Source organism: Triplophysa rosa, linkage group LG5 (genome assembly GCF_024868665.1).
Source record: "Triplophysa rosa linkage group LG5, Trosa_1v2, whole genome shotgun sequence".
In the NCBI taxonomy this organism is placed as follows: Eukaryota; Metazoa; Chordata; class Actinopteri; order Cypriniformes; family Nemacheilidae; genus Triplophysa; species Triplophysa rosa.
The window spans coordinates 6916138-6943374 of record NC_079894.1 but is presented as its reverse complement, the minus strand read 5'-3'; the positions used below and the strand labels follow the sequence as shown (position 1 = coordinate 6943374).

Sequence of the window (27237 nt, the reverse complement as noted above, 5' to 3'; positions counted from 1 at the left end):
AGATTTGGGGTTAAAGCCACACGAGAAAATAATTTTGGTATCTCGTTTACAGAAAAAAATCTGTTCTCTCCACTGACAGAGTTTAAAACAGGTGAATTATCATTGCGTTCAAAGACTGTCAAACAGTGCCCTATTCAGAGTGCTCGATTCCGATTATTGTAGTTTACAGGTTATCTGAACTGTAAGACATGACATGCACTCTTAAAAATAAAGGTGCTGCAGGATACCATAGAAAAACTATTTGACTTGTTTGATTCTATAAAGAATCTTTAACAACCGCAGAATATTTCTGCACAAAATATTCTTTAGTTCGAAAAGGTTCAGAATATTTCAAGGTAATAAAGAAATAGTTCTTATGGAACTTAAAATGGTTCTTCTATGACATCACTGCAAATAACCTTAAAAAAAAATTGTAACAAAAAGTAATATTTAGTCAATTTAGTTTTACCAAAAATCCTTTATCGTGTGCACCCTAAAAACCACTAAATGATAAAAAATAAACTTACGAACTTTTTGAGGCTACCCTGCAATCGGTATGTTCTTGTGGTCTCTAGATGAAATCTATGTGTTTGCCATAGGTTTCTTGTCATAGAATGGCACTGGTGTGATGTTGTATGAATGACATGACCATGTCATTTCCTCCCCATTGAGACTCGCTGAGTCCTTTCACCGATATTATTAGCATCTGGGTCAGTCATTATTGTAGTCTATACCAGAACAAAACGAGAGAGGGGGAGACGGAGAGCGAGCATTTCCTCTCCTTGTGGCCTTTTCTGAATATTGATCTGAAATACATTAATATAGATGTCCGAACTGCAACGGGACTAAATATATATAAAAACGCATGCGAATCACGCTTGGTCAAGAACAGTGGCTTTTGATCTTAAATGACTGTTGAGAGGCATAGGAAAATGCGAAAACGCCTGTAATAATTGAGCCGCATGTAAACGTCACAGATTTTAACGAATTTAAACTTGAGTAACAGGGAACGAGACAAAAACAAAACTTTTGACTGGCTGGATCTTTCTATTTTATGTGCTCACAGAGCGTTACCGCTATTGTGCAGCAGTCGGTTATGCCTGACCTCAGATTCACAATGACAAACTTTCACGAAACAATAACGAGAAAGGATTTCGGGGCGCCAACTTTTGCTCATACGCTCTTTTCACTTTTCAACTTCCTTTCGTCGTGCTCTTTTTTTTTTATCTCATACAAACTCACTGAAACGTTTTTGCAAAAAACATCCATCTAAAAGATTCAGAAAAACAAATGGAAAAAAGCCGAAGTGAGTTAAAACAAAACATAACATGTAGTTTCAAAGACTAACCTGTTTTAGTGAAGATAAACTTTATTTATCGTTCAGGTATATTTCTGCAGTCCTTACTCTTATTTTCGTTATGAAAAATCAATTAAATACAAACCGACACACTAAAAACATAAAACAGTGAAAAACATTGGCTATGTTTAACGCACTGTTTGGGTTAGCGTTTGTGTTTTATTTATTTCAATATCAACATTTAAAGCACAGTCAAAAACATTTGACTTTGAGTAATCATGCATTTTTAAAAGGCTAAAAAGTCTAACCACACGATTTTCCATACTTTAATTAATTCTTGGTTCAACGTGTATTAATATTGTATTTTCTTGTGTGCAAATAGAGTGCAAAATATATATTTTTAATTAAACTTATTTTTAATCAAACATTTATCGAGTGCTGTAGCCTACAAAGAGAAACTTATTGTTTCTTCAACTTACTTACACTAACTTATTTTAAAGCAATATCAAGTTGAAATATCCCGCAGAAACCCTTTTTTATTTTTTTCATTCGGGAAGTTTTCTTTACGTGCAACAAATGCTTTAATAAACCCCAAATGCTATATTATTGCTTCAGAAATGTTTTAAAGAAAATGAAAAGCGTTGCAGCTTGTTTAAAATTGACCTCTTAAACTATAATGTGATGAACAATTAGTTAAACATGCAGTGTCTTTCAATTGATGGGTGATTGACGGCTTAGCAGGTCCACGTGTGTTGTAACAGAAAGGTACTTGTGCTGTGCGTTGTGCAGTCTGAGTAGAGCATTGCCTAAAAGATTCACAGACTATTGTCATATCTAATGCAAATGACCCCGAATTGCAGAAAACTATGGTTCTAATTCTAAATGTAAAATCTGAAAAAGCTTTGAGTTTCTTATTGGCAGACGATGTCCATGTCTACAGTCACTTTATAGGGAGAGTAAGAAGTGATGAGCCTAAATGTAATAAACAGGTGACTTTAAAGTCTTTGTTTGATTTCATTTCGTTGCTAAACATATTGATTGAAAACAAAACGGCATATAGCCTAAAGTTTGTGTGTTTGCATAGAATTGCATTGAATTGGACTGTTTTTCGAAATTTAGTGAGAGAACTGAATGGACCGCAAGTGATGTACACCTGTTGCAAGTCGTTTATTTAAAAGACAGCTGTCTCTTTCCACGTCGTTCCAGCTATGCTTGTAACATAGTTTGTAGTTAGCAAACAGAGAATTGACTGTAACTTAAAATAGATTTGAAACATACAACGACACATTTTATTACGAAAGTCGTTTAACGCCATACAAGTATTGTGCCACTTTCTTACGTGTTTCGATAAAGCATTCAAATTTAGCAAGTGACAAAAATAGCGTGGTGTTCTGAAAAATATTCAGATTTCAAAATATTACTTAGAAGATTACAATATAGGCCTAATTATGGTATATTGACCAGCCACAATTGCTGTGAAACAGAGATTTGTTCTCGTCTTTAGGCTATAGATTTTTGTAAGAAAATTTTGTTTCATTTGTAAACAATGAACAGATTTAAGGCTAAACTTAAGCACGAATATTTGAAGTTAGAATATCATATCCTATGATCAGGATGATGATAGAGGAGTGTGTATCAGTTCATACTCCGCAGTCAGAAATAGGAAATGGTCAGTAACCTTTATCCTCATCCTCTGAGTCCCTCAAGGTTTTTTCTATTTCTTCAGTTTGTTTTCAAAGGGCAACAGGAAGCTGGGAGATCCCGTATGACCCCAGCATTGTTATAGGCCCGATGTCACATCCATTGACTGGGTCACATCTGTGCTGATCTGAGCTCTATGATGTGAGCTGGCAAAAGCCTTAGCGCGCATTCACAAATCCCTCTTTGCTTCTGCGCGCGACCTTTTGCAAGAGAAAAGCAGAAATTAAACCTAAAAGTTTCTAAAAACGCAACAACACAGTGCAAACACGTTTACCCTTAAGTGGGTTTTTTTTTCAAAAGCTTTTTTCAACTTTGAAATTAAACTATTATTTTATTTTAGGAGGTTGTTTTAATAATGTATAACACATACGAATGAATACGGTGTATTAACTTTGATAAAGATGGACTCAGTAAAGGCAACTAGAATGCACTGCCTGATTTACACCACTCGTGGCTGTGCAGTAATAGCCATCGTTTTTCTTTTTTGACTGGTGAATGTTAACGGATTGTTTACCACCATAAGGGAGCAGCACTTTTGAAGCGTTTCAATTTAAGTGATAATCCTAAAGAATTTCAAGTGTAAAAACAAGTGTATCTAATTACCCTGACACTGCCAGATTTGAAAAGTTTTGGGTTTCTGTGACAATCTTTGTTATGACTGGAAAAGGGGGAGGTCATGTGTGAACAGTTAATTTTTGTCTTGAACTCCTTTAAAATGTGTTTAATTAGTTCTTTATGAAACAAATATTGGTCTCGTGTTACATTTAACAATTATCTTGTGACAAAAACATATTGAATGCACACAGGACTTTAGGTGACACATCGTGAACGTTTACGTGTACACATATCTAAGATCTTTCATGCAAGAATTGAGAACAGCCATAATCAGCATTTTATGTTTGTGTTTATTGCTCTTAATGTAAACACGATTTAAACGTTTTTAACACGTGACCCTGCATCTACAAAAAAATCATACTAATAATGTAAAGAACATTCTGAAAATATAATATTTTTACATCCTTAATATTGACTATTGAAATTAATTCTTGAAATCAAACTTGGAAGCTCGTTACCTAGATTTTGAGACTTTAGCCTGGATTTCACCAATACATTCTTCAAAGAGATTTTCGGATGTTCACTTGAATGAAAAGTGTTCGTTTTGTTTTTGTTTAAAGAGATACTGTCTGTATCTGTCCACTGTAGGGACCTATGTGCTTGTTAATACACTTCCGGTCATTTATTACTGAATGCTGCATTTCAATTAAAATGATCAAAAAACAATATCAATAAATTAGTTCAATTCCATGCGTTTGTTGCAGTAGGAATTGCAGATATAATATGATGTTTGATGCATTCAGGAATTAGGGATATAATAAGATGTCTGACTGCAATAAGAACTAGTTTTAGCCACTCATAACATTTATGGGTTAACGAAATAATCATAACATTTCAATGTGTTAAAATCATGTAGAATGCAACAAGCGTAAAATAAAAATATACAGTTTATTGATAATTTGGCTGTTAATTTAGCATAAATTGTCAACTATGGCATTATCAACAGAAACACAAAAATATATATTTTTAAATAAGTATTGAAGGAACAGAGATTTTATTTTAAACACTGGGTTGATTTAGAGTCTGTGTACAAAATCTATAACCAGATTCTCAGTTTTATAAAAACTATTTCCAAAGTTATATCTGAAACGTGTAATTACATCAGAGGCACTGTGTGTTTTTTTTTTACTAAAGGTCTAACATACTCTGTAAAACTTAAGTTGTAAAATTGTATAGGTAGGCTATACAAGAAACATGACATAGGTTAACTGACCTATTCTTATGGCCCAAGCAAAATGAGCGTAACAAAGTTGCAGCAATGAACGCTCAGGTACTCAAAAGTAGGCTCTACCCAAACCCCCAAGAGTACCCAATTCCAAAGGACAAATAAACACATTTAAGTAGCCTATTTAATGTGATATGCACATGCTAGAGGATAACCATTTTTTTCTTTTCTGGTCACGGGTGACCCCACCTGACTAACTACTCGAACCACAAACAAGTCACAAATAACTTCTGCTGATGCACAATGAATCTGAAACAAGAAGTATTCTAATTCTAAACAAGTAGTCCTACAGGACGGCGTAAGTATTTGCGTAAATATATTTATAACAACTTCAATATCTTGCAGGCGTGTAGTAGTCACGAACATCAAACAACGTCTTTGTATGAACAGATATAAGTTTATCTAAACTTACGGTCATTAAATTAAGCTGAAGTCCCTCAGTAAAGCGAGAAAAAAGTTGAAAAGACTTTATTTATCCGCGAATTTCCTGTTGTGAAAAAGTGAGCACGAGTTATATTAGCAGTGTTGCTAAATGACACGATGGGCCATGCGTTCCCCCTGAACTTGCCACGTCGATTTGCACCAAGACCTAAACCTGTATAGTGAAAGTTCCCAATGATAGCACTCCTAAAGTGTCCGTTTTGTTTCACTTTGGCGCTCCAGGACAGTGCGCTTCAAGGACCACTGATGGTTTGCTTCGCTGGTTTCTTTTTAAAGCGCCCAAGTCTTATACGTCACCTGCCTCTGTTTAGGATTACTGGAGTGAATTGCTCTTCGAAGATACGTGACGACTCAGTGCGAGCCTTTTTTCTTGATGAAACAAAGCTATTTGTTTAACGAAATATTTTGTGTAGGAATGAAAACACCATTTAAACACATATAACATCACCTCACACTTATTACACGTCACACTGTAACTACACGTCCTTTAACACGGGACACAACCAAGGCTGGTATGGCACACTTGGTTTCAACCGATAGCGGTTTCTTATTAACGAAACACACAATATAATATCCAAAAGATTAAATGTAATAAGGCGTCCTGGCTTTCTTAAACTGATTTTTTTTTATTTCATTCATGTTGCGTAAAGAGTTATCGTGCGTTAATACTATGTTATTTAATGAAGATGGCGGAGAATGCAGTAAAACGAGGAATGTACAAAATCAAGAATTTGGACAGCGTGTGACCCAACACTAAATTACTAGTAAAAATGAACACACCCATCCCCCAATGTGATTTAATAACGCTATTTTCACTAGCCTGCTTTAAAAGACAGCCATCTTGATATGATGTTAATTCAACTCAATTAATTTCTCTGTCCATCCGTTAGTCGTTTTTTGTGTTAGTAAAATAAAAAATATTGGGGATGTTGAGCACTTTTACGCTATGGAGTACTATAGCTTTAAATATTGAGAATAAGGAGAGGTGCGGTGCTGTCATTTACTCCAGAGTCACTGGGTCATGTGATACAATTTCTCTCTGTTTATTGGTCAAAGGCACGTGTCTAGGATACCGGACTGCGACGTCACCCGGGGGACTCCTATTAAAAATAAGAACAAAAATCCGTAGTGAAAGTATTCCAGAGCCAGTTTGCGCTTCCTTATTTACTAGAGCAGGTCTGTTGCTTTGCTATCGCATAGGTGAACATTTGCCTGTATGTTGTACGAAGTAGATGCAAAAACAATTGCAAGAGGCACACAGTGGAATTAATTTCTACAACTATGGTTTTTCATTTTGCGTGGCGGTTTCGTAGCACATAACCAACAAAAGAAACAGAACACGGATTTGTTCATTCTTTCCCGATTATTTCTCTTTGCTGGGAAGCAAAAAAATCAAGAAAATATACTACAAAAGCTGGAACTCAAGCGTACGAGTGTGTGCGAGAGAGAAAGGGGTTAAAAAGCACAATTGGAGAGTTTCACTATGGAAGAAAATGATCACAGCAACAGAGAAGTGGAGCGTCAAGATTCGGGCGAAGAGTCTAATCGGGCTATTCTACCCCTGCTGCAGGCTCCTGGAAACATACTCCCTCACAGAATAACTAACTTTTACATCGACAACATTTTAAGACCAGACTTTGGTCGCAGGAAAGAAGGAACAAGGCGTAATGAAATTACCATTGAAAGAGAGAATCGCTGCCCATCGGCTCCCGGATCAGGGCAGGTGGGAGCTCCAGTGTCAGGGGAAGGAACCTCGAGCCCTCATTCAGTAAGCGCCTCCAAAAAAACTGATATTACCGCGGACGCACCTCTGAAAACCCATGCAGAGACTGGAGATCAGTGCTCAAGCTCAGATTCGGACAGCTCGCAAAGTAACCCTGGGCAGGCGAAACAGCCAATTCTGTGGCCAGCCTGGGTATATTGCACAAGATATTCCGACAGGCCATCATCAGGTATGAACACTATTCTTTATACAGTTATTTTTGCGCGCATGCCTTCTGGAATGAATGTAAACAAATATTACAGAGAACGTCTTTTAAAATGTAGTTGACGAAAAGAGAAAGAGATCCGAATGTGAAATGGCCCGCCAAGAGTTTTCTTTTGTGGCTCAATCAGTCGTTTTTAAAATTAATATGAATAACAAAAATATATATATTCATTGTTCATTTTTATAATTTAATATCTACAAACATTCGCCAACATTTGATATTTAAAAAACATTTATATGTATTATAAAATACATATTTGTTTGATGGCGTAAAAGGTAAAGTAATTACAATTATAATAATAATAATAATTATTATTATTATTATTATGCAATGTAGGCTTCTATGTAGTCTGAGTAGAACATCCTAAAAGGCAAAGAAATGTTAGTATCATATGGTGCAATATATAACCCTCCGTTATCATTCGACTTGACATTTCGTAAGTTGTTCAAGAAAAGAGAAATTTAATTAAATGTTACATTTTAAGATTGCTAGTTAAAATATATTTTTTGCTTTTATTTTTTTATGCAAAAGAAATGGGCAGTTTTGCGCCATTGTTACTTCGACGTCTTTGTCAAAAATATGCTAATTTTTATCAACAATGGAGTTGGGCGCACCATGGAGGCTAAATGCTAAATTAGACGCATTTCAAAAGTATCTCCTGAAATAAATATGCTATCAACACACAGAGCACCATAAGAAAAAAAGTAGTCTTCGGATAATTTTTCATAACAAAAAAGCGAATTCTAGATTAATTAATTTCAAATGAAGTTCAAATGGGGCATGAAGTGGGAAGGTAAGTTTTTTTTTGTTTAATTGAACTTCTATTATGGACGTGTTCCCAAGTAATTTGGCGCAAAAATCCTAACCTATTTTTCATCAGGCAATCTGCAAGCGTAATGAGTCAAAAACATTTGACATAATACAATATATCGATACTTATATAAAGGGGTTAATATTGGATAGGTCACGCTAACTTAGAAGAGCCCGCTTGTCATTGTCTGTGTGAGTTTAATGTTTGCCTTTTCTAATGTTTCGATTGTACAAGGTGAAAAAAAAAACAAGTGCAGTCTACAAGGAGAATATACGCAATAGAAATAAGGCTAACTTAAATAAAAGGTGTAGAAATCGGGTGCTCATCTCATAGGCTACAGATCAATCTATTGTCAGAATTCATGCCCCGTGAAACCGGTATATTCGGGTACCATGAGACAAGAAAAAAAAGATATGAAGTGAGGTGGGCCCATCGCGTTAAACGTCAGGTGTTACAGTTATAACAAGTTTATGAAAAAAAGTTTATGAAAAACCTTCTAAATGTAGTTCCTATGGTAACACGGAGGGGGGAAACTCTTTCACCCCTCCCTTATAGCAGTGACCCCCACCCCCTCATCACCACTACATCAAGCATACATCATGCTTCCAGTCAAAACTAGAGCAGACACCCAAAAACATTTCATTTGAATAATTCTTTGTTTCAGTTTTATTTCGATTTTTAACCCAATTTATAATAAAAATAACTATACTTATTAGGCTATTATTTTTCATTTAATGTTTAAAGATGAATACATAATATACCGTTTGTGGCGTTGTGGCAAATCGTAATCCCTTTTATTGTTTTCTGAAATGTAGGACCAAGATCCCGCAAACCAAAGAAGAAAAGTCCAAGCAAAGAAGACAAGCGTCCAAGAACAGCTTTTACAGCGGAGCAACTTCAGAGACTCAAGACTGAATTCCAGAATAATCGTTACCTGACAGAGCAAAGGAGGCAAGCTTTGGCCCAGGAACTCGGCCTTAACGAGTCTCAAATCAAAATCTGGTTTCAGAACAAGAGAGCAAAGATTAAAAAAGCTTCGGGAAATAAAAACACGCTTGCATTACACCTGATGGCACAGGGACTATACAATCACGCCACAACCTCAAAGGACGACAAATCAGACAGTGATTAACGAGAAAAAGAGGACATCTAAAATGCAATAATTTTTAAAAAGGGCCAGTGTACAAAATACCAGCATTAAACGGATGAAAACTTTATGTATGAGATATGATTCTGCAATATTATATGTATATATACTTTATGTGTGCGGTGGTGTAAAACTTTTTCAATTAGTATCACTGCTGTGCACTGAAACTTCAGACAGAGCGTGAGGAAAAGGACGCTTCTCGCTTTAAGAAGCTCTTTGATTGACACTTGACGTTGAGCCACATGTGACCAGTTTAATCCTCGCTGAAGTCCAAAGATTTTTCTGCTGCATTCAGGCAACTGTGATTTAAATAATAAATGGTCAAATGTTTTATCTTATTTTAACGTTTGTTTGGTTGTTTTCAAGCATTATTTTATTACTCCGAGTCCGGATGAATGTTTTACTTTTACTTGAATTGTGTTACAGAAAATTCAGTAGGCTACAGTATATTCTATTTAAAGATGGTCTATGATGGATGACGATTATTCGTCGTAACATTTTCAGGAAATAGATGAGACATTTTGAATGCACGTGGCAGTAAACCTCCGAATTACGAATCTTGACTTAATGAAAACACTTCACTTTATTTGTTGTCGGTTGAACTTCGCTGGGAATGTACAATAAAAGTTTCCTCCTCATTTTTCAAGTGGACATCTGGCAACGTTTTTACAAAATGATTTTGCTGTTTGACTTTAAATGGTTAACTTTTTTTGGTTACCCAATTTTTTAAATAACTTGAGAATGGAATTATATTTCTTATTTAACTGAAAAACTCTTATTCAGAAAGTACCATGTGTACTAAAGTGTATATTACAACTTAGAATTTTGCACCAGTATATTAAGAAAAGTTCCCGAGTAGCAGTGTTGTTCGTTTTTTTCTTTATTTAAAACTTTGACATTTACATATTGTGACAACAAATTAGCCTCATCACCACCAGCTCCAATATATTACACTGCAAAAACATTTTGTATATAGATGTTTATGTTTGTGAAAGTCCTAAACAAACGGATTAAAAAAGATATAATCATTTAAACAGCTCCAAGACAACTTTTTTCCGCAAGACCTCCACACACACACAGAAGCAAAGTTTAGACTGTGAAAATTAAGACGCATATGCATAAACAAAAACAAAGATTAAAAGATGATTTTAAATATAGATTATACGACACTTTGCTCTTGTTTTTATTGTTTGTTTTATGTACATATTTTCGATAGCGTTTATTTGAGTAAAAATTGTAAATAAAAACTGGATTACAAGAAAACATGACTTATTGTACCACTGTGCAGGGATGATAATAATCTTCTTAAATTGAGTAGGCTAGTCTAATCAACAACGACAACAACAACATATTAACTAAACGTGGTTCAACACTGAATTCAAAGCTGCTAAGAGAAGGCGGGGCATAGGCTATAGGTTGAGCAAAAAATAAATAGATAGATATAATCAAGTTAAAATCTAAAACAAGTTATAATTCTACTAAATTGTCTGTTGCCTAAATAGGGAACCTTAGCTACTCCAAACAGTCGTTGCCATACAGCGGGGAAAAAACAGTCATCGAAATCATTTAGCTGTGTAAACTTAAAATGATATTATATATTTTTTAAAAACGAAAATTTATTTTAAAAAGTGCTATAAGCGCACAAAAGTTTGTGTAGTAGCCTTGCATATGACTTGATGCGTTGACAGGCAGGTGCTCTTAAGTTGCTAAGCACGAGTCCAAACCCCTTCAGTGGGAGGAAAAACACCCGAGCAATAACTAAACAATAGAGCATTATGGGACATGTTATGCATTTGGTCCGCGCGAAAGTTTTATTTGGCGTCTCCTGAGATTGGACATGAATTAATACAATGTAGTCAGATTTAGCCCAACCATCAACACTTGGTGGAGTCAAAAAACGGCTGCAAGTTCAATCTAAAAATCTAAGAACGGAAAAACGCTAACAGCAACACGATTTCATTTTTACCACAACCGCATAAACGTATGTCAGATTTTGGCTAAATTACGTTTAAAGTCTTATTGTTGTTTAAGAATTATAACAATCGAGGAGTCGTGGCACACTTCTTCAGCTCTAGACTGGATGTTTAATTAGATCCAAGAAAGTGCAAACTATTTTTTTCATGTGAAAAATGACTAACATTTTTTGTGTAAACAATGCTGTTATGTAGGCCTATTTTAGATTGGGAATACTTTTAACGGCGTCTTCAGCTGCACTCAAAAACCTAACCAGAAAAACCTTACGCATTCTTAAGTGTTACCTGATGCCATGAAAACATTTCTAGAAAAGTCGCGTTAGTGAATAGGTCCAACACAAAAGGCGAGCTATCTCTGAGAACCATTCCCAGCATTGACCTGTTCCTCAATGCCAGAGAGTCTCATCTGCATTTCTATTCTTGCCAAGCTTGTATGTGGAAGTAACGCCCAACGGCCACTGACTCGATGAGCTTCATGAGGAAGAGAAAAGCAGTTGCAGCTCAGACGCGCAGCGAGGCTCCTGAACAAAGTCTGTGGCCGGGAGACCCCGTTGAAGGTCAAAGCCTCCTGTCACAGCTGCAGGTGGCTCGTTTCTTTTCGTCCACATTTCATCACCTCCGAATTCAACACTGATCTTCAAGCATCTCATTAATTGGTGGCACTTTAAACAGGAGCTGAACATTCTGCAACCTCAAGATATTCAGCTTTGGGAGATTAAAGTCCAACTTTAAAGGCCTATGATGAAAACTCGACACTAAAAAAGGACAGTTCGCCCAAAAATCACTTACCCTCATGTCATTGAAACCTGTATGACTTTCTTCTGCATGAAGAAGATATTTTGAAGAATGTTGGTAACCAAAGAGCATTATCCCCGTTGACTTCCATTGTATGAACGCAAACTCATTAAGACATTTCTCAAAATATCTTCCTTTGTTGTTTTGAGTCAAATACAGGATTAACATTTTTTTTTTTGCTGGACTATCCCTTTAAAAGTTCAATCCCAATTTGGCGTATATCATATAACGCATACAGTTACCTCTGATGGCCTGCAACAAAGTTCTTCAATGGTTCACCTTACCTCATGAAAGCACATTCATATTTTCCTCTCCCTAAACCGTCTTACCAAAATCTGAATGGCTGGGGTTCCTAAGGCCAGTCAGTCTAGAAAAGAAAATACACATCAGAGCGGTGTTGATCTCCCTTGTCTGCGTATGGCAGAAAGGCCTATCTTGTCCCCATTCCAACGGAGTCATTTATCTATAGTTTTTGAATGCTTCCTAGTCAAACTTGAATATGCAATGAAGAGCTGGGCTTTGTGGCGGAAATATAATTAAGGCAGTGAAAGATGTAGAGGGTGAAGAATGGGGATGACATCAGGCCAATTTCACACTTGGCACTCGGATGGCCGAGCCAAAGCCAGGCTCTTGCCACGCAACACAGATCAAAGCGCACTGCCAGTTCAGAAAAAGCAAAAAAAGGATTTTAAGTATGCTAATCTCCAGGACAAATATATTTTAATCTTGTTAGAATACAAGTTAACGCCACAGCTCAGTGGCTAAACTTTATACTGAATTTAAGGGAGCAATCAAATTTCACTTACATTTTAGACATTCTGATCCATTTCGGCTTTTGAGTTAATTTCACGAAACGGTCATTGATCCGGCTCACATGATCAGGGAAAAAAAGCGTTACTTTTACTGGGTATGTCTCTACTCTGGCTACAATCTAAGCTTACTAAAGCATTTAGTATGCATAGGAAATTAATGCTTAGCTGTCCAGTTCTCTTTGGTAACAATCGATGTGTCATGTACTTAAGCTCCAAGCACAAACACAAAACACAATAGAAAAAAGCTTCTAAGGCTACGAGCAACATGCAAACAAGCAGTTTCCTGAAATCTGAAAAGAAAGTTGCAAGACTGCTGGGGTGCAAGACTCACTTCAATATGTAAACACAAAGGAAAAAAGTGCCAAAAAAATCTTGTGAAACAGCTATTTAATGTGTTACTCTATTATAGCACTTCTGGACCTTTCTGACATCAACGGTAAAAAAAACCTGAATTCGCTTCATAGCACAATTTTGATTATTTTTCCTTTGACTTGCGGTTTATTTCTTTCAGGAGTTAAGAAGTTATTAAATCTTTTCTTAAGATCAACATGTTACCACCCTGATGGACTAATAACAACTAAACAGAAAGGAAAGAACACTGTGGTTCTCATTATTACTATACTTGAACTAGAAAACGTATTACATTTCCCATTTGATACAGGCATCATGTGGATTCCTGAATAAATCCCTGTGATATCTACAGTTTTTCCTCTGCATACATGGAGCAGGCTTGTGTTAAACAATGCAACAGTATCATAGAAAGCAGCGAGTATTGTCATTTTCCCCTTCAGTGATTTGGCTGACACCGAGCTAAGCAATCATGGCGTCGCTTGCTCCTTCACTCTCCCAAAACAGGATCTGCCCCTGTGCTGCTGCCACAGTGGCGCATGCGTAGTTCTGCATGGAGGGAGCTGTGAGGGAAGGGTGCGAAAGACATGCCATCATGCTTACCCAGCGGCCATGTTCAAAAGCCGACTTGGACAGACATGGGACATCGGAACAAAACAAGCAGACTGTGCCGTGAAATGATTTGGGACAGTAAAGCCTGTCTTAACGGCATCAAACTTGCCTGCTAACAGTTATTTATTGTTACATAAACAGTTCTGAATAAAAAATATGCCATGGATAAAAAAACATTTTTCACCATCATATTTGATATATTTCACCATTTTTATTGTGTGAGCCACGCTGTCTTTTAATAAATTGAGGTTTTATTACGAATTTTTTCAGGAATTAAACTGATTTGTCAAAATCGGTTACATATAATACGAACATTGTGCATTAAATGTAGTTCAGCAATTCCTGTAAATATAGAAAATAATAGTATACATATAATCGCTGAACTATGTTCACAGGTTCATAGTGATAATACAGTCTTTCCAATTAAAAAGGCAGCATAAAAAGGAGTATGAAAAACAATAAAGAAGAGTGTGTCCACTACTCAGCAGTGAAAATCCCTTACCAATTTATTATATGCTCAATCTGCTAAATCAATTACAAAAAAAAGGAAAATTTATAGGAAATAAGTCTCCATGTTTTGGTCCAAGTTTTTTGGTTGATTCCCACCAAATGTGAATATGAAACTAAAGTTCACTGTGCTGGAAAACAGAGCTCGTACAGTGACCTGGACATGACAAGAAAACAGAAAAAGACCAAAATTATTAACGCGCTCCAAAAACAGAAAGGCACCATGAACAAAGAATTCAACTGAGACCATAAAATATTTCATATTTAAAACCCCCCATAAATGTATTTTTGGTAATTGCGTTTCTAAATATTCAAAAGTTGTTGTGTCTTTATACCAGTATTTCAGACCTTCCCTAGCCTATAGGCTACCTACCCTAGATACAATACGAGACAAAATATCTTATCTTTCTTGCCTACCAGGGTTCAAAACTAACCAAATTAAATAAATTACTTTAAAACAATGTCTATAATCATTAATCTTTATCTGTTATTTTGTGTAATTGTGAATTTCATCAACATAGAAATACACCTGAATAATGTGTATGAAACGTTGTCATTGTGGTGTAGTGTATGTAAATTAAGCATCTAAAAATTTTCTGTATGATTTTCCAATCTTTTGCTAAAAACAATAGTGATTTGTCCTTTGGTTAATCACTTATTTTAATTGCTTGAAAATTGCCTACAGCAGCTGATATAATAAACTAAAATAACAATGCTTAAGGATGAAACGCAACAATGCAATTGGATCCCTTAAAATTCTAGCTGTAACACTATAAAGCTTCATGTGTCCTGATCATATATATTCATTCTTGCAATAGGTATCCAGCTTTATTAATAAGACATCTTTTATTTAAATTTCGTATCCATTTTTAAGTTCCTAATACTAAACTGTACAGCATTAAGAAAGCATTAAATGCAGAACACAGATGTCATGAGATTGTAGTGAATGTTGTCATAGTAATAAAAAACATGTATGCAAATTGAATATTACATGCAATAGAAACTGAAAAAAACACAGTAATGTTGAGCATCATGAAATAATAAAAAGTAAAACCTACATTGCTATTTAAAAGGAAGAAAAGTGTTACAAAAGTTTTAAGTAAAATCTAAAGTCCTTATTATTGATGATTTATCAATTAAGTCTACAGTACGGTGATTTTCCAGCATTAGCATGCTTATTGAACATAAAATGATGCATGGGTAAATAAATACCTGATACTTCACTGCACAGCGTCTTGGCCACATGGTCTGACTCATTGGCGAAGAGAGAGATAATATCATCTTCCAGCTCTTCCACGATGCTTTCACACTGCAATTCATATTTTCATATATAGTTAACATCCTATGAGCATGTCAGGTTGACAGAAAATAGCTGAAGTAGTGGAAGTAAAAAAAACATTGAAAACACATTTTAAAGGTAACAGGCAGCCATCTTTAGTGCTGTACTGTTGAAAGGTCTGCCATCTTGGATAGTTTACGAAGCAACTTAGTTAAATGGATACAAATTCCGTTACCATATAAAATAAGAATCACAAACGTAAAAATTAAAGGAAAGAGAAAAGAGCTAGTCTGATGAAAATGTGCTTTAGATTACAGTACAGTACCGTAAATATGTAATAAAAGTATTTTCTGGTTTTTGTAATCTTATTGTCATAATAATTTGATGATAAAGCTTATTTCCACTATAATGATAAAAATCATACTTGGATGCAAAAAAACTGATGTTGATTCTTGCAATTTCAGTGGATGTGTAATAAAGCATATTGCAATTCAAAGGATTTTAGAAAACATACCTTTAATTCAAAGCAAATTTTTATACTATTTGCAATTTTATAATTTACGTAACTTTACGCGATGGTAGTACGCTTCCAGACAAAATATCATAACATGGTTATACTTGGACGGCACTGTACAGACAAGCCTGTATTGCTCAAAACATCAATAAATATAAACAATCAGAACCTCCATTTCGCCTGCATTTAATATTGAAATATATAAAAGTGCTACTCACGGCAAACTTCAAAGCACTGGAACTCTCTGGTCCATCAAACTTAAAATGTTTAAAATCTGGAAAATTCCCGCCATCATTTTCTCTGGGTGCAAATCTCTTGTAGCTCTTTTCTTTGGAGACCGGGTCCTCATAGAGAGCATAATCACTCATGCTATTACAAACTCCTTCCAGCAGTTCGGTTAAGTGAGTCTCTGACCTAACAAGAGGAACCTATCGAAAGAAAATAACGTTACAATTTTTTATGAATAACTTAGAGACAAAGTGATCAAATCCTATCACAACGAGCTATCCTTTCCCTTTCAAAAAAAAAAAAAAAAACTTTGCTAAACAGGAGGGCAGCGAGGTCACTTAGATGACCTCTTTCTTCCTTTCCCATTTAAACACATCCCCTGTGCCACGACGCTGACTTTTAACCTGCATCTCCAAAGTTGGAAAAGTAGATCCCCTTGCCTTGGCAACAGAACAAAAACACACTGTGGTGTCTAGACAGGTCAAGGTGCACCCTGCTCCCGCCCCTCTGGCCTCCCCCGGAAGGAGAAAGGGGAAAGGGTAACGGGGGGCGGAGTGAGTGAAAGAGCTGGAGAGCGGGGGGTAAGCGGTGGGGAGGGGAGTTGTCAACAGCAGCCAAGTGCAGGGTAAACAGTGGTGTCCCATCCTTTGGTTCTCTTGGGCAGCTCATCTCCTCCACCCTCCGATGATCAAAGCAGGAAGTTTTCCTTGTCAGGCCGGTCAAAAGAGGTGGCGGGGCTGGTGATGGGGGTGGCAGCGGTGCAATGGGGGGGTTATTGGAAAGAGGACAGGTTGCAGATGAGCTGGATTTGCCTTGCGATGTAGATATATCCCTGACCCCATTGTCCCCTTTCAGACACAGTATGGACCCTTCCGGTCTCACCGATTACATTATGAGGGCGTCTCTACCCCCTCCTCTCTCGTGAGGTTTGGTGACATAAAGAAGCTTCCGTGGCTCACTGCCATCTGGTCACAAATAACATAAAAGGTCCCATGGAAGGACAGCAACCTAGCCACACATCCCCCATCTTTTTAATTAAAAAGCTGAATGTGGTCGGATGGAGCGATAGATAAGACAACATATGATCATCTACGGTCTTAAAAAAATATCTGTGAACTAAGGACCCAATTGCCTCACTATCTACGATATTGAAAAATAACGAAATATTATTCCCCAGGATTAATAAATCCTATCAGCATTAAACATTGCGTACATAGTGAAATCCAAGCACGAAAATTGGAATATCATATTTGAGATCTTCACCAATTAAAGTTGTAAATTCAACTCATTACACTTCAAGGTACTTTCAACTAGCCATCTGAAAACAACAGGAGAGGATCCGTCTTGCACAAAAGTCCAAAAGCAATCAAATCTCCCCCTTAGATCAAACAGAGGATGGCTGCATCCTCTGCCGAGTCCTTATCATGCAATCCTGAAAATGGTGGAGAATTTAATTCCGCCCCGTAACAGTCTGAAGGGTTTGAATAGAAGCTGTCAATAAAGAATTTCTGTAGGAATAAAGGGGGGGGGGGGGTTTCTAGGCGGCCCAGCTAGAGAAAAGGCTTCTCAGGGATGCCATCCTTCACTGAATTCCTATTGGAAAGCCAGGCATCATTGTGATGTTGGGACACAGCGCATTTCATTTCAACTCCCTTAACTTTCCCAAAACGGTCTAAAAACAGGCGAAACATAAAAAAACATAAAGTAAAGAATTGAATACATAACTTAAACTTTTCAAAAAAAAAGCTCAGCATAAAATTCGACCAATCAGAAAAGACGTTTGTGATACAAGGTTACCTGACTGTTCAGACAGCACGGAGTGCCTTGCAAAACGTTTACCTGCAGCTTCTTGGAAAGTAAACCAAGCCACACATGAAAAACGAAACAGGAAAGGACTTCGGGAGCTTTAAAGGGCCAGTTCACCCAAAAATAAAAATTGTGCCTTCATTAACTCACCCTCGAGTTGTTCCAAATCTGTATAGACGGCTTCATCTTAGCAACATAAACAAACGTTACTGCGCGTGCGCACTTTTGTGACCCCAACTGAACTTCCGGAACACATTCACAAACAATAGTGTGCCTGTAGATGATTTCTGATAACAATCAAAAGAAACCGAGAAGAACTGTTACTTGGATAAACTTGTCTCTCCATTATTTTGCATTTAGACTGCGATACCAAGCTCAACCGCTAGATGTCAATGTACCATACGGTTTGTTTAAATGGGACGAAACTGCATGACACCTTCAACAAATTGTTAACTTAATAAAATAAACATACAACAAAATTAAATAAATTGCATATTCAATACAATTATTATACAATAAAATACTAATTAATATTAACATATATTAAATAAAATATTAATAGTTATATTATTACAGCCAAACACAAACCGGAAGTTACCTGGGGGTCAGGCGGGAGCATCCGATGAAATAATTAATAATTTCTTTGTTCTAATGAACACAGAAAAAGATATTTTGAAGAATGCTTGTAACCAAACAGTTCGTAGTAGGAAATTTATAAAGCAATTTTTCCTACTATAGACTGTTTGGTTACAAGCATTCTTCCAAATATCTTTCTCGGTGTTCGTCAGAACAAAGACGTTTAAACCGATTTGGAACAATTTGAGGGTGAGTAAATGATGACAGAATTTTTGGAATTTTCATAGATACAATAGACTTCGTATAACCAACATATTGCAAACCCACACACAAGGGCTCTGCTTGTGTCGTCGTTTCTCCACTCTTTGTATTTATAACTTACTGCGGCATCTATAGTGTCAGCTGTCACTCTCTCTGAACTTGGTTACATGGTTCTACACTGTTCTAATTAAATACAGGCTATCTCATGCTTATCATTACACTCGGTCAAACTGTACTTGATTCAATATTGGTCAAAAGCATGATTTGTTATGGCTTCCTGGGGCGTCTTTAAAAACATAATATGTCATTAAAAAATACATCTCTGACTTCACCTCAATGAGCTGGTAAATGACAAAAAACAGATGTACTGTGTGCATCAAACAAACATTAAGTAGTTCATTAATCAACTGTTTCAACTGCAGTGATGCAAGACATAGCAGATTTTTACAGGTATTGTTAGGAATGAAAAGCAATCTGTTTTCTAACAGTTAATATTCAGGCTTCAGACAACAGTATTCAGAGTATTACTGACAGTATATTTCTCATCAAAAAGGTTGACAAACATATTTTACCCACAGTTAAAACAGCCTGAGAGAGGAGGGGAAAAGTCAGACCTGAACAAACACTTGTTATTAGGCAACAGTTACAATCAAAAGGGGATTAACTCCAAATCAATAGTGGAGTCCGGCACCTAATGACAGTCCCAGGATACCAGGGGTCAGGGCTTTGAGTTCATTTGGTCTGACCTTTACACATTGACACCGCTGCTGAAAAGGAAACTGTGAAAATGGCTCCCTTTACCCAAGCAAACAGTACAAGCTTGAAATCACCAGGAAATATTAAAGTGCTAAATAGGGTTCACAAGTACCAAAACAAACAAACAGTACACACAACAAAAAATCTAAGCAAACTGTTATGCATCATAACACATTTAGAGTAGAAGAACTCATCAAGAGTTAGTAACATCTTTCAACAGTTAACTACAAAATAGACAAAAGCTGAATATTTCTTTTTTTAAAATAAAATAAAATATGATGTTGGTAACATGTTAACGTCACAAATCTTAAGTAGCTAATATTCACGCACATTACAATATAGCATGATTAAGTTCATTTATTATAAAACCACAGGTAAAGATACAGATTGTTTATGCACCTGTAACTGAACTATACATACCTTTTTATCAGTAAGACTTCCATCGGGTTTGAGTCTGAATCCACCAACATGAATCATCTTTTTTGGATCAGTTTGACTTATTGAATAGTTCAATTCATCTGCGATTGCTAAGCAGGCTAGAAATTAAAAAAAAAAAAAAGTTTAAAAAATTAAATTGCGAACCCTCCGTGACTAAAAATACAATAAAAATACAAAACAACTGTAGGTTTAAAAATGGCTTGACACTACAGGACAGAAGTGTCAAGGTCTGGTCGCTAATATCAATGTTGATCATGTGTACTGCAGTCTGTTATCACGAGCTACAATCTTTAGAACAAAAATAAGCAGTAAATGAACCTCAAATAAATGATCAAGATTGTACTTTTTGCTGCATGCAGATGAAAAAAAAGTGAACATTTTAACAGGCTTTTTCTAAAATATACAAAAGTGCTAGCAATGCTTCTGGTAACATCTTTAGTTTTCTGGTGCTTAGTCATGCTTGCTATATTTCCATGGCAACTGCCAAGCCTGGGCGGAGCTAAAAGAAGGTTTTATCTGAGCCAAGCTTTTCACCCCGTGAATTTTCAAAAAGGCTTGGTGTCAGCATTAGTTTCACAAGTTTCAAATTTTATTTTGCATTTTTATGCAAGTATTGTCATTTCATATCAGAAAGCAACTTAATTGTCATTTCAAAAGGCTTTTTGACAGAAAACTTATCTTAGTGCTGCAGTATGACCAGAAAGGAGTACACTTCTAAATTTTACATTTACCATACAAATTAACCTCGGAAGCTTCTGAAAGAAGTAAGAAATGAAATCTATTCACATACATGACAGTAGAAATAGTTCATTTAAGTTTTAGTGTGAGATTGGCCTTTCAAAGGTTTTCTAAACATTAACTGATGATCTGTGTAAAAATTGTTATCTGTCTTAGTTTGGATATTAAAAGCTTACCTTTAACTTTATCGGAACTCAACACATTCATTATTTAAGTCAATAAATGAAACTAAAATAAGTGACATTTTCATGTATTTCAGTTTAAGACTCCAAATTGTTTTTTTTACACTGGGAAGATAGTTACCTAAATTTATAAACTCCTTCAAACAAAATAGCACCGTGAGGTGTGTTGCAGACATGGACTCTATAACATTTCTTATTAGTTTTATGGATTTCATTGTTTTTATTTTTAACATCAGCTAGTCAAACATGGATTTTTGCTATTAGACTGCATCTTGTTTATAATGATAAACTTTAATCAAAGTTTTCCAACTCTTCGACTGCTTCGATAAACTTTGTTAATAAAAAAGTATGGAATACTATGGAACAGACCTGTGCATGAACTTTTTGATATTAAAAACAACATTTAGTTTTTCAAATAATAGAAAAACAACTTTGCCTACTATGATGAAACTAAGGCTATAAATCTAAAAGAATATAAACATTCAAAAAAATCACCATTTAGATTAATAATAAAACATGCAAGACTGCTAATCACCAATTTCTAATGTTAAAATAAATCTATTTAACCCTCGTAGATTATTTTGGGAAAAAAAATCTTTGAGACTGCTATAGACAAATTTAACAAATGTTAAACTGAACTGGCAGCTGAGATACTCAACATATGGATAGGTCGAGTTCAATGTTGCATACGCACAATTTTCAAAGATAACAACAAAAAAACTGTACATTTCAAAGTAGAGGGCACTTTTTGGTAACGGTCTATTAAAAACTAAGAACAGAATCAATCAGCACTAATAATGGCTTCGTTGCTGTTGTCTTTTTAAATGTCAAGCAGTAGTCCACAGGGCGATATCAATGTTTAAACTGTTAAAATTATTCAGCGTATGCATTCGAGTGTGAACAAAAAAAACTATAGGTAAGAATTATATAAGAAAAAAATAAGAATTATTAGCCATATAGATGCTTGGCTTGCTCTTTGTAGATTATGAATCTGAACAATTCAGCATTTACTGTGCATGCTTCCCTTTTCAAAAAAATGGTGGTGGAAGCAATTAGAATCATGACATGTTAACAGGTAAAATATTTGGGTTGGAAAATTCTGATCAGAATACATATTTAAATCCAATATTGTGCATGCAAATAAATAAATGAATTAAAATCACAGCCCCTTCATTTTTAACACCAACCAGCTACTAGCAATTCCAGGCTACGGTTTGCACAAGCAAATACTTGGTTTTGGCAAAATGAGAAAATGGCAATGCTGTTTACTCTATAAGATTGATTGTGAAAACAGCCTATTAAACTACTACTAAACTTAGAAGGCAACAGCAATATAATGCCAATATAATTACCACTTCCTCAGTCATGCTGTACAATACATGTTTCTTTTTGAAAATGCATGTAAATAAATGTAATATGCATCTGACATGGGATATCTAAAACAAAGATATGGGCCTGAGAGACCCATAAATTAGAATGAGTGATACTCATACGAAGCACCGTAAAAGTCAATACTGCTCATCTTGATACCGATACTGATACCTCTAATGAAAAAATGGGTTATTAATTTAAAAACCCATTAAAACAACAACAACAACAATCATCATGTCACTGTCTTTGACTGATATTTCGTGAAGTGAAATATTAAAATGTAATAAAATACTAATAGTGTTTGAATAAGTGCTGTCTGACTTGTTATTCTCTGCATTTCTGCTTGTGTATATACATAAGAGGCAAAGAAATAGTTCCTATTCTAAACAACCACGTCATGACAACAATTTTTATTTTGACCATTTCAAAGCATGATGCAAATAAATTTTTATGATAATACATACCTACTAGTAATTAGTTGAGGCTAATCAGTCTTATATTTTACATTCAAATTCAAAGTAACTCAAAAAAGTTATAAAGAAAAAAAAGATTACTTGTAAGACTATAGTTCAAGAAGTTTATGCAAGCGGCCCATGACCTTTTGTTATACTAAACTGGTATTGGAAGCACCAATATCTCAATATAGCCCCACCCATCCCAATTTAACTTGTCAGTTGAGCTGCTGATATAAGACATGTGATTACATGTCAAAAGCTGTACTCGGGTTGCCTTTTCGACAGGCAAGCATGCAATGTTTTGCCTCTATTAACGCTGGACTGTTCATAAGCACAGTATGTTTTTTTCTTTATCCATATTATCCATATTTAAAAAGCGTACAAGCTAAAAAAAAAGAAGAATTTTAACTATCACACTAAATATTTCAGTTTGGATGCTACATAATTTTAATATCAGATCACACAAAGACAATAAAATATTTAGACATATAATATTATCAATACACAACCTCTCATTTTTATTTTAAAGCGGAGGTAACATGCTATTTCATGCATTCTGACTTCTTTACATGGTTAAACGTACTGGTTTCTCAAGCTTAACATGGTCAACTTGTCAAAAAAACGAGTTGAACGTATGCATTTCTGTGCTCGATTCACTCTGCCCCAGGGTTCGTACAGGTTTCGGAAAGTTTTTTTTGAACACGGATTCCTGTTTCGTAACAAGGGTTCTTAGTCCCTCACTGGACAATTCTCCCGGAAAAGCACGCCCACGCGTCACCCAGCGAGCGAAAGAGCACACCCAGCCCACGCGTCAACCAGCCAGAGAAGGAGAATGCCCATCAATGCCGCTTCACTCGGCTGTAGACTTCTGCCCGATTAACCGAAAATATATATCACGTGATTTATGCACAACTTGTGAGTGAAGTACGGTAAAATGCTGCTGCATCCAAAAGCCAGAGGGCGCGCTCGTGCAGAAACTCCAAATACGCACTGCAGAAGAAGACCATAACACGCGTAGTTCTAGGAAATGCCTAAAGACATGTTTTTATCACTGTTCCTCAAGCCTCATCAGGTATTTTCATGATAATAAAGTATATTTATAATGATCATGTTTGACGGGTGTTGCTTTTTTAAATGCACGTTATAAGCGACTCAAACTCGCACTGCTTTTAGATCGAGCAGCATTTCCTACTGATCCCAGAGCCGTGCTTCACGGACAAGCGACGCATCAATAAAATAATCGATACCTTGCATTATCGCAGCCAGCTCGGTTTCAGCAGGATTTAGTGGTAACCGCGATTAACCGTGCACATGTTTACTCGGCTGACAGAAGTTTAGTTTACACATTTGCTCACTGCATTTCGGTGATGAATGTTATATAAACGGTGGATATAACGCTGGATTTGGAGATTGTTTGAAACTGATAGATGCCACGGTCCCAGCGCTAAAAGATGGCGGACATGAACCGCACACAGCAAGTCAAACTAAGTCATATGTCTGTGTTTTGTTGGCAATCGGTGCGTACGAGGTACACCACATGAACTTATAGACAATCAACAGTTATGCAAGGATAATGCAATGATGTATTGTGTGCTCATGCTGTAGTTCCAACCCCCCTGCATGCCTCCAGGAGGATACAGTTGTACGATTATTTCCGGACAAAGACGAGCTGCTGGAGACGGGCAGGGGGGATGGAACTACAGCACGAGAACACAATACATCATCGCATTATCCCTTCGTGTTGTTTACATTATGCACGTACGCGCCGATTGCCAACAAAACACAGACATATGACTTAGTTTGACTTACCGTGTCCGGTTCATGTCCGGCGTCTTTTAGCACTGGGACCGTGCCAGCTATCCGTTTCAAACAATCTCCAAATCCAGCGTTATATCCACCGTTTATATAACATTCATAACCGAAATGCAGTGACTAAACAAACACAGCTAAACTTCCATCAGCCAAGAAAAGTGCCATTGATGAACGTGCTGCTCTTTCTCACGCTGGCTGATTGACACGTGGACATGGTCTTTCTGTCATGTTAGCACGTGGGCATGGTCTTTCGCTCAGTGGATGACGCGTGGACCTGCTTTTCCGGGAGAATAGCCAATAACAGGAATAGGATCCCTGTTACAAAACAGGGATCCAGACTAATTAAAAACTTTCCGAAGCAAGTTGGAGTGCTGGGGGAGTGTATTGAGCACAGAAATACTAAGTCATACGTCCAACTCGTTTTTTAACAAGTTGACCATGTTAAGCATGAGAAGCCAGTACGTTTAACAGTGTAAAGATGTCAGGATGCATCAAATAGCATGTTACCCCATCTTTAACATATGAAGAACCATATAAAAACAGCTCCTAAACAATAGCCACATTTGTAATGTCCTCTTGTAGAATACACATTGTGAAACGCGCCATGCAAATCATTTCCAAAATAAATATGCATTTAGACTCAAGTTAGAAAAAAGGTGGTGTAGCCAAGCAGGAGAGATTTTCAATTAGTCACTCAAAACAAACAGAGCAGTTTTAACTTTTCAGGAGATGCATGCTAAGCACATTGTGAAATGTCAGCATTTTTTCTCTGCATAGGCTGCAAACACTTTCATTCACCTGAACAGTAGAGCACTTCATCTTTCTTTGACTCGGTTGTTTTGGGCAAAATAAACAGTCCCACAAGAAAAAGGCAGGCTTGTTTTATCCATGGTGACATAGTGGTCTCCTGTATATATAAAGCATATAAGAGTGAAAAAAATCATACTGTAATATTTGTTATTCCAGTTGATAAGACACTCTCAGAGATACTACAAGTAACCAACAGTCCATTATGGTGGCCATATCTTTACACAAAGTGAATAACGGTTATATCTTTTAAATAAACATTCAACTAATATATACTGTATATATAAACAAATATATTCAAATTAGCACACGCAAAATTTGCAATGTCTAACTACTTTGCATGTTCAAAACCACGAAAAACTTGGCTTTGGATAGAAATATGACATTTATAGTAAATAAATATTATAGGGAATATTAAAAATCAATTCCTAAAAATGAAAATTCTGTCATCATTTAGTCACCCTCAGGATGTTCCAAAACTGTATTTTTTGTTCTGTTGACCACAATACAAGATATTTTAAAGAATGTGGGAAACCAAACAATTTTGGGGCACCATTGACTACTATAGTACCACTTTTATCCTGCATAGTAGGATAACATGTGTGTGGTTACACACATTCTTCAAAACATCTTTCTTTGTGTTCAGCAGAAAAACAAAATACAGGTTTGGAACAATTTGCGCATGAGTAAATAACTTCATTTTTGGTAAACTATGCCTTTAAAAATTATTTATGTTGAGATTTGACATGAAAATATGATTCTTTGGCATAACAAAAATAACATTAGGATGTCAAGATTATTTAACGTGAGGATCCTGTGAAAAGTATTCGTTATCTCTCTCAAGTGAGATTTTAGTAACAGATGGAATAGTGATATTAGTGAACACCCTGCCATTATTCTCACAGGTAGAGTTTTGTGCTACAGCTCTGGGGTTCTATTTATAACATTGCGTTTAAGAGTGGTTCTGTAATTCCAGACCTTGCATTTGATGTTTGTATGACATGGCTTTAACCTTTACATTCAGCTCATCTTTTTGATAACTTTAACGACTGTTAATAAAGTTTGGAATGAACTGGCGTCCCCAGTTGATCTCTTTTATTCGTGTTTACTTTTCTATACGTCTAAAAACCATGTTGTGCCATTTTTTTCTTTAATGCCATAAGCTTCTGACAGTTACGGTGTTAACATGGTTCTTAACTCTCCGTCATAACATATGCACTTTGTTTCAGGTAGAAAACATTATGGACATATTTTAGTCATTTTTAGCCTTTTATATCAAAGTAAAATACGCCCTCACATCACACTCAGAACTATAAGTTGCCGTGTGTAAAAGTTCTGGATCACAGTAACGTCACACCTGCTACGCCTGTACATAAATAAACAACTTACAACGCTTACAATAAATAACTAAGAAAGCACGGATATTTAGGATTAGATAGACAATCTGTGGCCAAACTTTCATCTTACTTTTATTAAAGTAAGTCATCATGAAGTCGATAAGGTGTTCACTGTCTTACCTGAGACGAGGCGTGAGAACAACAAGAGGTGGGTAATGGACCTTTTAAAGTTTTCGTTGCTTAAAATGACCACGAAGAATCAGACTTGTAGCTCGATACCAGGCAGTTTACACAAAAACTCCCCAGTATCAGTCTGAAAATGACTTACACAACCTCTACGAATACAAAAAGCAACAACTCTCTACAAGTATACGTGCCGGTCTACTGTGCTGCCACGACTAGCAAACTTGCTGGCCACACTGAGAA

General features: G+C 36.1%; 2 protein-coding genes across 2 annotated transcripts; one reads left to right on the top strand and one right to left on the bottom strand.

Moving 5' to 3' along the window:
• The first annotated feature begins 6405 nt into the window (after positions 1-6405).
• Positions 6406-10625, top strand: en2b (engrailed homeobox 2b). The gene is made up of 2 exons (XM_057334204.1): positions 6406-7210; positions 8873-10625. The coding sequence occupies exons 1-2, from the start codon at positions 6742-6744 to the stop codon at positions 9187-9189; spliced, it is 786 nt and encodes a 261-aa protein (XP_057190187.1). The 5' UTR covers positions 6406-6741; the 3' UTR covers positions 9190-10625.
• A 3292-nt stretch (positions 10626-13917) lies between these two features.
• On the bottom strand, positions 13918-27237 carry cnpy1 (canopy FGF signaling regulator 1). The gene is made up of 6 exons (XM_057335189.1): positions 26992-27237; positions 25466-25574; positions 20092-20207; positions 16263-16472; positions 15464-15560; positions 13918-14408 (listed from the first exon to the last, which is right to left on the bottom strand). The coding sequence occupies exons 2-6, from the start codon at positions 25563-25565 to the stop codon at positions 14368-14370; spliced, it is 564 nt and encodes a 187-aa protein (XP_057191172.1). The 5' UTR covers positions 25566-25574; positions 26992-27237; the 3' UTR covers positions 13918-14367.